The sequence below is a fragment of the Equus asinus genome, chromosome 17 (genome assembly GCF_041296235.1).
Source record: "Equus asinus isolate D_3611 breed Donkey chromosome 17, EquAss-T2T_v2, whole genome shotgun sequence".
NCBI lineage: Eukaryota > Metazoa > Chordata > Mammalia > Perissodactyla > Equidae > Equus > Equus asinus.
In genome coordinates, this window is record NC_091806.1 from 28,279,456 (window position 1) to 28,294,213 (window position 14,758).

Sequence of the window (14,758 nt, forward strand, 5' to 3'; positions counted from 1 at the left end):
CAAAGGACATGGTTAAATAAATGCTTCTTATAAAAATGTACACATTATCACAGTATTAAATTGATAAACTTTGGAAAGCATGACAACATGGGAAGAACTTTCATAAAAATTCTAGTTAAAATCAGAACACAAAATATTATATGATGATTTCTATCACATAAGCTATATATGCCAAGAGTAAGGACTTGAAATAGAAAAATCATAAAATTTTATATTGGGATTATGGGATTTTTTAAAATAATTTTTTATAAGAAGTATCCTGGGGAAGTCAGGGTAAAGACAAATATATGAGAGTAAAAAACACTACTTACATTATAGGCATATTAGAAAATTTATATCAGATCAAATTCATAGGCAGAGAGGCTCAGTATTCTAATGGGCTAAGTTCAAGAGTATAGTAAAGAGATAAAGAGTAGTTTCCCAAATTATGAGAACCTTGAAGTGTTATCCAGACGCCTGTTATTCCATGACCATCAGTGAAGCTGATGTCTTGAACACAAAAGGCATAGGTAAAGGGTTGTCAAAGGAAAGCGCATTTCATCCACAACCCTGAAGGGGTCAGGGATAATGGGACTAAAAATGAGTGAACCAAAGTGAGAATATTTTCTTCAGGAGGGATTCTCTAACAATATTAGTGCTTACTTATATTGTAATAGTGTTATTCAGATTTCAAAGCACACAGATAAGATGAATAATATGTGAAATATATGTGTGTGTACATGTATGAGTATAAAGTCTTTTTTTCAGTTCTTAGGAAAACTCAGAATAAGGTAGGGCAAGTATCTGTATTCTACTTTTTATATGAAGGCTAAATTTCAAAGCAATTAAATCACTTGCTCAAAAAAGTACAAGTTGTGCAGTTCTTAATCTTGGTAGGAATCAGAAATTTTAAGAACATTTATTTTTCATTTGTACAAAAGCTTTGGTCCAATGCAATGAGTGTCTGAATTAACAGATAGATTTGAGAGAGGCTTGACTTCTGTACATTTACAAAGATTCATAGGGGATTAAAGGAAGTTGGAGGTTACAGGATGGTGTAGAAAAAAGAAATTCAGACTTCAGCCCACTGATCTCCCTAAGATGTCATTTCATTTTTTCTCTCTGCAGATTAAACTTTTGCCAACTGCATCTTACCTACAACCACTAGCATGATGATGAATAACAGTGTGACTGAATTCATTTTAGCTGGGTTGACACAGGATTCAGGAAAGCAGAAAGCAGTATTTGGAGTCTTCTTGATTCTTTACCTCGTGACACTGTTGGGGAACTTTCTCATAGTAGTGACTATTAAAACAAGCAGAACCCTTGGGAGCCCCATGTACCTCTTCCTTTTCTATCTGTCCTTTGCTGATGCTTGCTTCTCTACAACCACAGCTCCCAGATTGATTATGGATGCCCTTTCTCAGAAGAAGACCATTTCCTTCAAAGAGTGCATGACTCAGGTCTTTGCAGTCCACTTCTTTGGCTGCACAGAGGTTTTTGTGCTCATCCTCATGGCCTTTGATCGCTATGTAGCCATTTGTAAGCCCTTGAGATACACAACCATCATGAGCCGGCAAATCTGTGTCGTGTTGGTGATTCTGGCCTGGGTGGGAGCTTGTATCCACTCTTCAGCACAGATTTTCCTGATTTTGAGATTGCCCTTCTGTGGTCCTAATGTGATTGACCACTATTTCTGTGACTTGCAGCCCTTATTGAAACTTGCCTGCATGGACACTTACGTGATAAATGTGTTAGTTGTTTCTAATAGTGGAGCCTTATGCATGATGAGTTTTGTAATTCTTCTTATGTCCTATGCTGTCATCTTGTACTCTCTGAGAAACCATAGTGCAGAAGGAAGGCAGAAAGCCCTTTCCACATGCACTTCTCACTTTATTGTGGTTGTCATATTTTTTGGTCCGTGTATATTTATATACACACGCCCACCAACCACATTTTCAATAGACAAGATGGTGGCTTTGTTTTATACAATTGGGACACCCTTGCTAAACCCACTGATCTATACACTTAGGAATGCAGAAGTGAAAAATGCCATGAAAAAGTTATGGTGTAGCAAAGTATGACTTCAGGTAATAAATGGTATACAGGGGTTCTAATAGATACTTCTCCAACAGCTTAGTTTAGTTTCGTTTTTTTCTTTTGGTTTCTGATATTTATTTCAAGTGATATTGCTTCAACAATGTACCTCCAATCCAAATACAATTTATGGGGAAAATGTTGCATTTATCCTGCATGTGCAAGTTAGTTTTACCCCCCTCCCTCCATTCTCTATAGTAGAAACTTCGCAAACTGTTCAGGAAAGACATATTCAAAGAATTTGCCTAATTGTTTCATGGACAGGAAACATAAAATATTCCTGTTGGGACACAAATGATTAAAAAAATCTGTGGATAGGTATATAACGTAAGTACATATTCTTTTATTATATATTCAGTATGCTTATTCTAAGATGATTGCATTAGAATAACATTACTTGAAGACCATAACCATTTAGAACAAACTATGATGACCCTTACTTTCATTCTATTGGCATCTGACCATATTGACACACTGACTAATGACAAAATGACTGTGTGGGTGTGTGTCCACGAATGAATTCTTAAGATTTTATTCTAGTCCTTATGAATATGGCCGTTAAGAGCTAATCCATATGGGACTGGACACTTACAGAATAAAGGTTGCTTTCCTGATGGCCTGATGATTAGAGAAGATGCTCTGAGAAAATGCTACTCTGGAAATCTGTGCTGAACCTGACTCATTGGGAGTATCTACACTGGTGGACCCTCGAACTCTGATAAAAGCTGGGAATATCTGTGAAGACCTAGAGTATCACTAGAAAACCTCTCAAAATACTGTGAATGGTGATGGAGGGACGAATCTTATGGTCGGATGTGATGGCAATATTACCATACAGTTGTGTTTTCGGGGTCTTTCACATTGCCCTTCACAAAGGAGAGGGAAGAGGCTGTAAGAGAGTTTGGCAGCAGGTCTATGCAGAACGGAGGGTAAAGAGAAGAAAGGAGAATAGATAACGATGCATGATGAAGACAGAGAAAAGATGAAAGGAAAGAGGAAATTTTATCCATGTGGGAAAGAAGGAAATTTATCTTCCTTATATTTTGAGAATCACTGTTGGGTATACGAACATTTCCAGGAAAAATGATGTTTCGGGATATTTCTGTATCATTGACCTATGTAGCTTAGCTTCCTTGGCTATTATGTTTATTTTGTTATTAGAAAAGAAGGATATATTTTTTGTTGCCACTAATAGTGTCTCAAAATTCAAAATTCAGATTTCCTGGGAGAACCTGAGATTGAAAAGTCAGCTCTAGTGCTTTTCAACTTTGATCTTTTAGTTTTATTACGAGAATGCTTTAATATGTGTATTTTCATTTTGAAGATAATCAAATCGGTATGTGTAATACACACCCACCACCACCAGCACCTCTTCATAATATCATAACAAGTACTGTTGTGCTATTTCAGTACCCATGTTTATAATTCCTATAAAATTGGCACCAAGAAGTATTACTTTAAGTGATATAGGCTAGTGAGAAAAGAACACAACGAACGTCATAAGTCTGTGGAGCATTTCCATGTACTGAAGACAAAGGTTACCATGTCACACCAAAGATTTCCAATAGTTCCAATATAGACAATGGTGGCAGCATACATACTTAAGTCCCAAAGAGGATATTTCTCAGAGCTCTCAGCACCATATTCACGAAGTGGCAATTTTGTTTCACACTTCCTCCAGATAAACACTCAATTTTCCTAATTCTACATCTTACACTTCCATTTTCAAAGCATTTGAAGCCAGTGCTATGAAGGTTATATTTAATTGTAATTGGGTTTTAAGACGCTGTGACATAAACAAAATAAAACTTTAAATCTTATCTCTTGTTTCTCCTTCAAATTCAATATAGTGGGAGAAAAATTTTATCTGTGCCTAAATGGAAACTCAGAAAGTTTCAGGAATTTCCTTCTCATTATTAGATAATACAGAGCCCAGATTCCCTTATATTTTAGACATGGGCTAAATTTGAGAGGGTGGGATAAGCTGCCAGGGGACAGAAATGTCTTACTTGATCTGGTATCTTAACAAGCTGGCAGATGTTGAAAGCTTTTGATTTCCCTTCCTTTGGGTGCCTTTGTAGGCCTTCTAATTATAGTGTCTTTGATATAGTAGGATATGTGTATCCATTATGATCACTGATGACTCCTTGCTTAGTCCTTAGAAAGCCAGTGGTTACCTTAAAAAATTCTGTACTCTCCCAAATGACCATATGAGACTGGTGTCTAAGAAAATCACCGTATGACTCCTCTATGGCTGCCCAAGGGGAAATATCTATGCATCTCTGCCCCTCCGGAGTACTATTAATGTGTAAACATGGTTAACGTGGGCTGAGGTCAACCAGCCACCCTCACCTAAATCCATCAGTGAGTCAACCAGTCTCTCTTCCTGCCTAGACTTTTATGATCTCAGTCTCTTGGGCCAAACAATATGGAGAGTTGCATGCTAGGTTCTCAGAATAGCACTCTGAAATCCCCCTCCATCATGCACACACACAGACATACATGTGCCAAGTTTGGGGTGAGGGGGAGGCATAGCTCTGCAGTAATTTCCCCAATGATGTTCTCACAAACCACTCTCCCACTTTAAACTCTGACCAGGTTTGCAAGCTGTATCTAGTTGTAGGATACTTATCTTTATCATTTCCTTTGGTTTAGAAATAGGCATAGGTGATTTAGACACACTTTGTAATTTCCCATCTATTGTCTCTAGTCAAAATTTCAGTTATAACACCTTCTTACATAAGAAGTGTTAATTTGTATTAGCACTGGACTTAGAACTTATTTTCCTTTAGAATGGGATGGTACATTACTTTAATTTGAGAAACATTTGTTTGCAATCACATAAAAGATGTGTTTTATGGAGAAAAGCCTGACAATTAAACATTATCTGCTAACAGGGAAAACTTCAAAGAGAATTGGGCGGAGCCTGACTATAGGAATGATTAATGACAAAAGGGGAAGAGGAGTCCCTCCAAGCATGGAAACGGAAGGAAGGAAAGGAAGTCTGGAAATCAACATTTGGATCAGGGGAATAAAAGAAATTATAAAGTCAATTCAGTTCCCCCATCTCTGTATTCAAGTGTGAGGCTTCTTGTACAGAAAAAGAACCTATAGGATCCTAAAGAGAATCATCACTAGGTGTCAACAGACAATAGGAAGAGTTAGTGTTGAAGTAATTTTGGCACAAGTCACTTCAAATAGCTGGAAAACTAAGGGGCTGTATGGGACTCTGGCAAATAAAACTAGTCATAGAGTTCTCTGTGGAATTCTGCAGAGATATCTCACCCTCCTTTCTCCATCCCGTGAGACAGAAGGAGAGGATCAGATCAAAAGCTAGAAAGTGTTTGAATAAGTACAATCTGGTTAAGGAATAATAACAGTATCTTGTGTCCTAAGTGTGCCATGGGCCTCTAGGCTGGCCCGCAGTAAAAAAATACCTAGCTAGTAACTCCATCAGGAAAGAAAGGATGTTTTTACCCTGAAATTCCAGCAAAAGTGCATATTGAGATTGCATTTTATATGGGTCAAGTACCCCTCCCTGCAACCATCATTGTTGTAAAAACGTAAGATTCTCTGATTTCCCAAGCCTTGGCCATATGCTTACCCTTGGAGCTTGGGTGGAGACACAAATTAAGCTTTGTGGTTGAGAATGGGAGAAAAGTGGGTCCTTTACCAAAAAAGCAAATGACTGCACAACAGACGAAACACAAAGTGTCTACACCAGATTTTGATTACTCTTCTTTACCCATTTTCACAACAGGCTTCTGAGGTACCCATGGAGGTAGATGTTCCCATGGCTGCCTCCTGTCTATACAGTGACTGTAGAAACTAGAAAAGTGTGCTTTATCCTCAAGACACTTTACTTCCGTATAACAGAATTGTCATAATACATTTACTCATTTACAAGATCCTTCATTGTCATCTGTCAAAACCCTATTGTGATAAATATATAAATCTAGGATACCTTGATGTAAATGGTGCTTCCTTACACATGAGGCCTACGTGCACACAAGTCTGTGGCAGCTTTGGGTGTCCCCTTTAGGCAGAATCAATTCTTACTGATACAATTCTAAACCATGTCATGGGAAATTCACTCTCGATCAGGAGCATTTTGCTACCAGTAACATTCAGTTGGATGCCACCTCTCAGAGCTACTGTTACCAATACTTCCACTGTTAACAAGGCTACAGCAGAGAAAGGGATTCCTTCTGGAGTGTTTCATGACGTGATCACCTTCATTTTTGTCATACCTCCAAATTAGAGGCATTAGTGCCACTCAGACAGGTATCTTCTGTTGATTTCTTGCAATATTAAAATACTTTCTCAGCAAGGTCATTAGTTAATGTGACTCAGAATCATTTCCAGTCTGATTTAATTTGTGGTTCCATTCCTTCCTTCTTTCCTTCCTTCTTCTTTTTATTTCTTTCAATAAGTTGTTTATTAATTACCAACTATGTTACATGATTGGTCAATATGAAGTTGAATGAAAAAGTCATGACCCCAATCCTCATGGAACCTAAGTCTAAAGACATTCCTTAAAGTTTGTCAAATATGTGGATGTTCTTTCCTTAGTTCTAGCCTGAATGAAATATTTTACTATTTCAAATTTCTAATTTCAAGTTGGAATGGAAGGGCACAGGATTTAAAGGCCTTTTTTCAAATCCTCTTTTTCTAGAGAAATCTCACTTTCTTTTTCCTGATATTTCTGCTCTTCTGACTTCCATCATGTCATGATTTATTGATTATCTTGGTACTTCCCTGATCTGATCTTCTTAGTCCACTTTATAATCTCTTCTGTTATAACTTTCTGTCTTTTAAAAGTGAATGTAAAGCTGGAGTCTATTCTTATCTCCCTCTTCTAATCTTGTCACATGCTTTACTTGAGTAATTTCATCTATCCTCTTGGTTTCAGCTAACGCTTATACACTTATGTTCAGCAAATCTAGATCTCCAACTTGACTTGTCTCCTGATTTTCATTTTGTCTATTCAGCCTATTGGATATTTCTACTTATACATCTTATGGGGACTTCAGTTGCTTGCTTGAGGCATTAAATCTGAACCTTTTAACTTGACACATCATTAATGTTAGTATGCATCTCTCTATCATCATTTTCTTTAGCTTTCTGACTTACAATATATGTTCTATAAATCCTAAATTTATTGAGACCAATGATAAAGACAGCTATCATTATTAAATCTTGTATCTGTTAGCTATTGCTGTGTAGCAAACAACTACATAACCTCAATGGCATGAAACAATATTTATTTTTGTTCTTTAGCCTATGGATCAGCTGGGCTGTACTTCTACTTTCAGCTGAGCTCATTTATGCCTCTGTAGTCAGCTAAAGACTGGGTAGGTGGCTCTTGGCTGTGATCTTTGGTGTATTTTGTGCTCAGCTGTCTGTAATCTGATCTAATATGACCTTGATTGTGACAATGGTGCTCTCTTCCTGGTGGTCTGTCATCCAGCCTGTTAATCTGGGCTTGTTCTCATGGCAGAGGTTTCTAGCAGAGCAAATGGAAGTCAATGTGGCTTCTTGAGGCATAAGGTTAGAACTGGCACTCTGTTCATGTCTACCATATTCCATCAGCCAAAGTGAGTCACAAGGACTGCTTAGAGTCAGAATGGGAAGGGAAAATGATGTAAATATAGAGAAGCTAATAATTGTGTCCACAATGTAATAAATCTATTCCAAGTGCTTACTATGTGCCAGGTACTTTTCAGTGTTTTGTATGATTTGATTTATTTAATCTTTGGCAATGCACATAACATTCTGCTTCATGCTCTATGTCTTCGTTCATACTAGTGCCATTAGAACAGCAGGACTTAAAATGTCCTACAATTTGGTTAAGTTGGAAACATTTTAGTCATGTTTTCAGACTCAACTTCAATGTCCTCTCTTCTGGGAAGCTTTTCATTGCTGCAAATGGCTCAGCCAAAGGCTCTTTATTTATATTTCCTTAGCACTAGTAAATTTCTTTATCACCATATGTTTCACATTATATTGAATTTAATTAATGTGTCTACCTCGTCCACTGATTTTACATTTCTTATCCCCAGGAAATTAATATAAATGAATTTACAAGCCTAGAGTAAGATGGCATATGGAACTGGATTTAGCAATTTATCTTTAGCAAGTTGCTTAATCTCTCTGTATCACTCATCTATATTTGCATCAGCAGAATACACATCATCAATAATGTTTAAATAAACTAAAACAAATAGTTCTAAATTTTAGTTTTAAATGAACTCTTTGAGGACCTTTAAAAATGTTAAAATGTAGGGATCATCTTTACAAAACAATCAAAGTGATGTTCTAAAGTTATATCGCTTAGAAAAATTTGAAAGATTTGAAACATTGGAATGAGAAGGATACATATTTGTCACTTCACTGACTAGTTATAGAGACAGTATTTCACAGGAATGTTTCTTTTTCCCCACTACATTTCCCAGCTTCCTTTCAGTTAAGTGGAACTGTCTTAGAATTCATCTGCCTGGCCTCTGTATATGTTTGAGGTGTATCTTAAAATTTGAAGCCCAAGAAATGTGGGTGGAGCAAATGAAACAAAACACATGTGTGCTGCTTTGCGGCTGAGGCATTAGAAAGAAAATGCTCAAATCTCCAGCCTCTCTCATGTTTTGCAGTGGCAACTGAAGTGACCATGTATTCAGTTACAGGATGACAGAGTTTTGCCAGACTGTCCTCTGAGTTACTGTGTGAAACAGAGGCCCAAATCCCAAGGAATATGTAAAGTGAATGAGAAATAATTTCTTTTCTGTTCTTTGCGCTATCTTGTGGTTTCACCTCTACACATACACAGCTTAGTATTCCCAGTATTGAGCGACTGGCTTGGATTGACAGGACTCATGGAAGACTTCTGTTTTTTTCTCTGCATAGCTCCTTCTGCTCCAGTGCTCTGCTCCACAGATTATGGCCTCTTTAGTTACCCTGAACTCTGATCTCTGTATCTTCATCTCAGAGAGAACTGGGGTGCCTTGCTGGGGTTCTGTTTTCCTACAGCATTGTCCAGAATGTTCTCCAGCAGAAGCCTGCAATTATCTTAGAGCTCATTGGATTTGTTTCCTTTTCCTACAGGATCCCAGTACTATATTGCCTATTGTTCAATACTGAAAACCATTGGTTCACATATTTTGTCAGATTTTATTTAATTACAGCAACAGGAAGTCCAGTTACTCGATAATGTTCAAAAATTTTAAGCACTATGTTTTCTCAAAAAACATATATCAAGTGTGTTTTTATATTATTTAAAATGTTAATTAATTACAGAAATGAAAACTAATGCACTTCTCTTAGTTAAAAAACAAAGCAAGCATTACAAGTGAGTACCTAATCAACTTTAAATATCACTTCTACTTGTGTCACCATTTCCCATGTCATTGTAACTAGATTTTAAAAATAATTTTAGCCTATTCTACATCCTTTCTCTCTTTGTTTTTAATGTATCGCATACATATAAAAATTCTATCAGAAATATTTTTCTATTGACTTTGTGAGATAGGTTCTAACACTTTTTTTCAAATTGATATTCATTTATCTTAATATAATTTATTTGCATATTGATAAAAACTTCCAGCTTCCTCTTACATTAAATTACTGTATAGAATTTCTGAGCTCAAAACTCTGTTCCATTAATATATTTGCCTATACTGTGGGTTTACTCTATTTTTTAAAATTACTGTAGCTCTATGATACATTTGCTCTTGGTTCTTTTTCTTCCCGCTCCAAAAAAAATCTTTGGTTATTCTCATATATATTTATATTCAACCATGTGGAGTTTAGAATCATTTTCTCAGTTCCCACGAAAAAGAATCTTCTTGAGATTTTGATCGAGATTTCACTAAATTTGTTAATTAATTGGGAAAATTAAGAACTTTAAAATATGACATTTCCTCTTATGAATTTATGACTCTTTATTAACTTGTCTTTTGTGAAGCTGTTTAGTGCTCTTCGTAAAAACTGTACTCATTTTTGTTATGTTCTCTACAGTCTTTTTGTTACTATGAAGCAGACTTTTTTGTTTTATAATTGTTTATTGTAATTATGTTTGAAAGTATTGTTATGCTGATTTTTGACTAAATTCTTTTAATAAACATTAAAACTTCAGTAGATTGTCTCGACTTTTGTGAGTAGATAAACATGTCAGCCAATGATGAATTGTGTTAATTTTCCTTTTTTTATTTTCAGTGAGGAAGACTGGCCCTGAGGTAAGTTGACATCTGTTGCCAGTCTTCCTCTTTTTGTTTGAGGAAGATTGTCCCTGAGCTGACATCTCTGCCAGTCTTCCTCTATTTCATATGTGGGATGCCACCACAGCATGGCTTGATGAGTGGTGCATATGTCCACACCTGGGATCCGAACCTGTGAAACCTGGGCTGCCGAAGCAGAGTATGTGAAATTAACCACTATGCCACTGGCTTGGCCCCTTGATTACTTTATTTCTTTTTACTGTTATTTGCTTGATTGGCACAAAGTTTCCAATTTGACAGCCCATGGACCAAATTCACTTAAAAATGTGCAGGTTTGTTCAATTCAAAATTACTATTTAACATAAAGTTTTAAAAATTAATTAGTTATCAACATATTCAAATCCTTAAAGTTAATATAAAATATGGATGCCTGATTTCTCTTGAAACTTGAGTGTGTGGCAAATTTGGGAAAACATTTCCCATAAAGCAACAGCAGACCAGATCTGAGTCATGGCAGACCCTTATGGAGGCAGGATCTGCTCCCTCTCCAGAGCTAGCAAATGTCTTAAAAGTCTTTTCAGAATTTGCCTTTACTAATTTGATTTATCTTTCTGGCCACTGTACATAAGTGAGATTGAGAACTCTGCATCAGGACCTTCAATAACATTTATAAAAACATCATTATAAAAGGTGGTCTTGTCTTATTCCTGAGTTTAATTTCCATTAAATTCAGGAATTTCCAATTCAGTTAATTTAATTCTGTTAATTTACAATTAACTATGATATTTTCTTTAGATTTCTGGAACATACCATTTCATCGAGTTAAAGAATTTCATTTTAATTTTAGTTTGCTGTGTTTTAATTATAATTCAGACTATTTATCAAATCCTATTTTGGCATCTTGGAAATTATCTTTTTATAAAACAATATAATTTTATTAACAGAAAATCATAGTAACAGAAATCAGTGAACCAAAATTTGTATCAGAAAGCAGAGTATATAAAAATTTCCAGGCCTTACTTGATAAAATGGATTTAATAAGAAATAGAGGCTCTCTATTTTACGAGAACTAATTCTAGTCATCTATAAAAAAAGATGTAAACAAATGCATAGGTGACTAAATTATAAGATAACAAAGTCACAAAACATTCTCATCAATACAAAACATAAAACTTAAGCTAGCAATATCCTGTTTCTTTGATTGATCTGTATCAAGTTATTGGATCTCACATATTATACAAATGTAAAGTCAAGAATCTCACTCCAGGGTCCTTCCCAGTATTTACATCATACAACTATAATTAAATAAAGGTCAAACTAAGGTTTTTCCAAAGACTCAAAAAATCACACTATTATGGATTTTTTAATCCGTATTGATACATGAAAAAAATAAAGAAATGTAGAGTTAAGAGGAGTATTTCACTCTGAAATATTTAAGAAGGTTATTGTGAAGTTTCTTCTACAATTGGAAGTTAAAGGACACATAGAAGCAGGCTACAAAAGCCTTTCACACCCTGTTGCCTGAGTGCTCTATAACACACAAGCTAGACTCCATCTGCATTCTGAAAGAATTTTGCCTTTGGTTCATTCTGAGGAGATAATAACAACATTTGTCCTCTTTGGGTGTTCAGGAAGGGCTAGATATATGAGCACTGCATGATCTGACCACTGTGTACATTTCTGATTCTGTTTCTTGCAGCTCTCTACCTGGACTCTCATAGTCCAGTCACTCTGATCTTTTATGGTTCCTTGAAAATACCATGGTGGTTCTGACATTATAGTTTTCTTTTTCCAGAATCTTCATCCACTAATTCTCTTATGGCTGTTTCTTTCTGATCATTCTTGTCAATTATTGGTGCTCATTATTATTAAACTTATTAATTTGTTTTATCACTTTTCCTAAGGCTGTCTCAACAGAATTCAAAATAAGCTGAAATGTTACCTGCTATTAGAATACTTCTCTGACTACTCAATATAAGGTACCTCCATGGAATAATCATAGCCCTCCATTTCCATTAACTCTGTTGTAATGATCACTCTGCCTTGCTTTGTTTTGTTTTGTTTATGTTTAACTACTTATAGATTATCTCTTTTTTCCCCTAACCATCTGAATTTGGCTATTTGGAAAGCAAGGCTGTTATATTCTATAGTCATTTTACAGATATTTGTTGAAAACATAATAAGTGCTGAGTATAAATAAAACAAAATCCTTCCCTCACTGGTGTCTAGCCTAGAGAGAGATGGAAAGCAACAAAAATCCAGTAATAACTACACAACATAATTGTACATTTGACCATTGCTGTTAAGAAACTAAAGATGTTGACGTCTATAGAGAATAATGGCAGGAGTGGAAGAATCTTTGTGTAGAGCCGTGGGGGAAGGCTCTCTGATGTAATGACACTTAGTCTCTTAATCTAGGACCAGCACTTAGAAGGAAACAGCCACCTGAAGAGGATGAGGGCTTGTTTTCAGAGAGAGAGAGGGAAGCCAAAGCACTGAGGTAAGAAAGGCCTTGTGTAGCTCTGAGGACAGATGAAAAAGCCCAACATGCTTGATGCACAGTGAGGGAGGAGGTGAGGCCCTCAAGATGTGGTTGGAGAGATGGAGGCAGTAAAAAGATTAATAAGGAAATTTGAGGATAAGACAAGGAGTTCCCAAAGGCAATGGGTAGCCAAGGAAGGATATAAAGCAGTGGAGTATCAAAATCCTTAAATTGTAAATATCCTAAATCATAAATCAGATTTAGATTTTTATCAGATCCCTCTGGTTGCTAGTGGAGAATGGAGAGTTTTATTTCTCACACATTTATTTCTCTTCTATTTTTTTTGAAAATTTTATATCACTTTATTTTTTAATTGAGGTATAATTGCTTTACAAAATAGCTTTTTGTATCTATGTATGGTGATAGATGTTAACAAGACTTATTGTGGTGATCATTTTGCAATATATACAAATGTTTAGTCACTATCTTTTACACCTGAAGATAATATAATGTTATATGTCAATTATATCTCACACATTTCTAAGAGAATGACTTCTTCTTATGGGTAACACAAGATGTTCTCAGTAAAGGCAGTCACTTGCCAACCAAAGTCCCTTGTTTCATCCACAGTTTCCTCATGGCATTTTTTACCTCTGTGTTCCTCAGGGTGTAGAACAAGGGATTTAACATGGGTGTGATGATGGAATCAGACACAGCCATTGCCTTGTCTATGGGGTAAGTGCCCACAGGCCTCATGTACAAGAAAATGCATGGCACAAAGAACATGATGATCACTGTGAGGTGGGAGCCACAGGTAGAGAGAGCTTTCCGTCGTCCTTCAGAGCTGTGAGACTTCAGGGAGCAGAGGATGACCACATAGGAGGTGATGAGGATAAGGAAGATGGTCACACACATCACTCCACTGTTGAGGATGACTAAGAGTCCCAGGATGTGGGTGTCCATGCAGGCCAGTTCCAATAATGGAAACAAATCACATATAAAGTGATCTATGACATTGGGACCACAGAAGGGTATTTGATACATGAAGAGAAGCTGTATTACTGCATGGATAAATCCCCCCACCCAGGCCCCTCCCAGCAACAGGTGGCACATCCAAGGTCTCATGATGGTCATGTAGTGTAGAGGCTTACAGATGGCCACGTAGTGGTCATAGGCCATGACAATGAGAAGGATGATCCCCACACCACCAAAGAAATGCTCTGAAAGAGCTGGGCCATGCAGCCTTCGAGGGAGATGGTGGTGCTCTCAGAGAGGGAGTCTACAATCATCTTGGGGGCAATGACGGAAGAGAAGGTGACATCCAACAGGGACAAAGAGGTAAGGAAAAAATACATAGGTGATCTCAGACTCTGACTTGTGATCATGGTTACCACAATGAGTAGGTTTCCCAAAACAGTAGACACATACATGATTAGAAACACAACAGAGAATATTTTCCGCAGCTCCAGGTTCTCTGTAAGACCCAAAAGTATGAATTCTGTCACATTGTTTTGATTTCCCATTTATTGAGTGTTGATATGAGCTTCAGCTGAGAGTTGTAAAACCTGTAAAAGCAACATATGATTTGTAATAACTGATTATTTGGCATCACGTATTTCCAGGACCTCAGGGAACTTATTGTTTGTTTTTTTTCCTTTATTCACCATCCAAGCATTTGACTTTTAAGAGTGTTCTTAATAAAGAGCTTAAAAGATAAATACTTCGCTAGTGCAAGGTTTCTTCCAAGCTTTTTCTCCTCTCTTTTCAGTGGTTGTTCCATGTGAAATATGTTTTTCCTCCTCCTCTTCCCTTTCACTGTTGTTATTAATACCCAACTTTTTTGAGCACCTACTTTATCCAGGCACTAGAATAACCCTATGACTGACTGTTTCACAGATGAAGGAGTTGATTCTCACAGATTTTAGGAAGTTTAACCAAGGTTTCACAGCTGGTGAATAGTGAAGCCAGAACGTGGACCACATTTTCTGAC

At 36.5% G+C, this 14,758-nt stretch overlaps 2 protein-coding genes across 2 annotated transcripts; one reads left to right on the forward strand and one right to left on the reverse strand.

The window, feature by feature from the left end:
- Nucleotides 1-1,148: 1,148 nt before the first annotated feature.
- On the forward strand, nt 1,149-2,063 carry LOC139040594 (olfactory receptor 4C11-like). The gene has a single exon (XM_070487349.1). It carries the CDS (start codon nt 1,149-1,151, stop codon nt 2,061-2,063), a length of 915 nt encoding a protein of 304 aa, XP_070343450.1.
- Nucleotides 2,064-13,362: 11,299 nt separating this feature from the next.
- On the reverse strand, nt 13,363-14,291 carry LOC139040595 (olfactory receptor 4C6-like). Its single transcript, XM_070487351.1, is given in 2 exon segments — nt 13,363-13,991; nt 13,994-14,291. Coding segments are annotated over 2 exon segments (927 nt in total).
- Between the last annotated feature and the right edge of the window lie 467 nt (nt 14,292-14,758).

Excerpts from the sequence above, each read along its gene's own strand:
- LOC139040594 (XM_070487349.1), top strand. The coding sequence starts at position 1,149 with ATGATGATGAATAACAGTGTGACTGAATTCATTTTAGCTGGGTTGACA.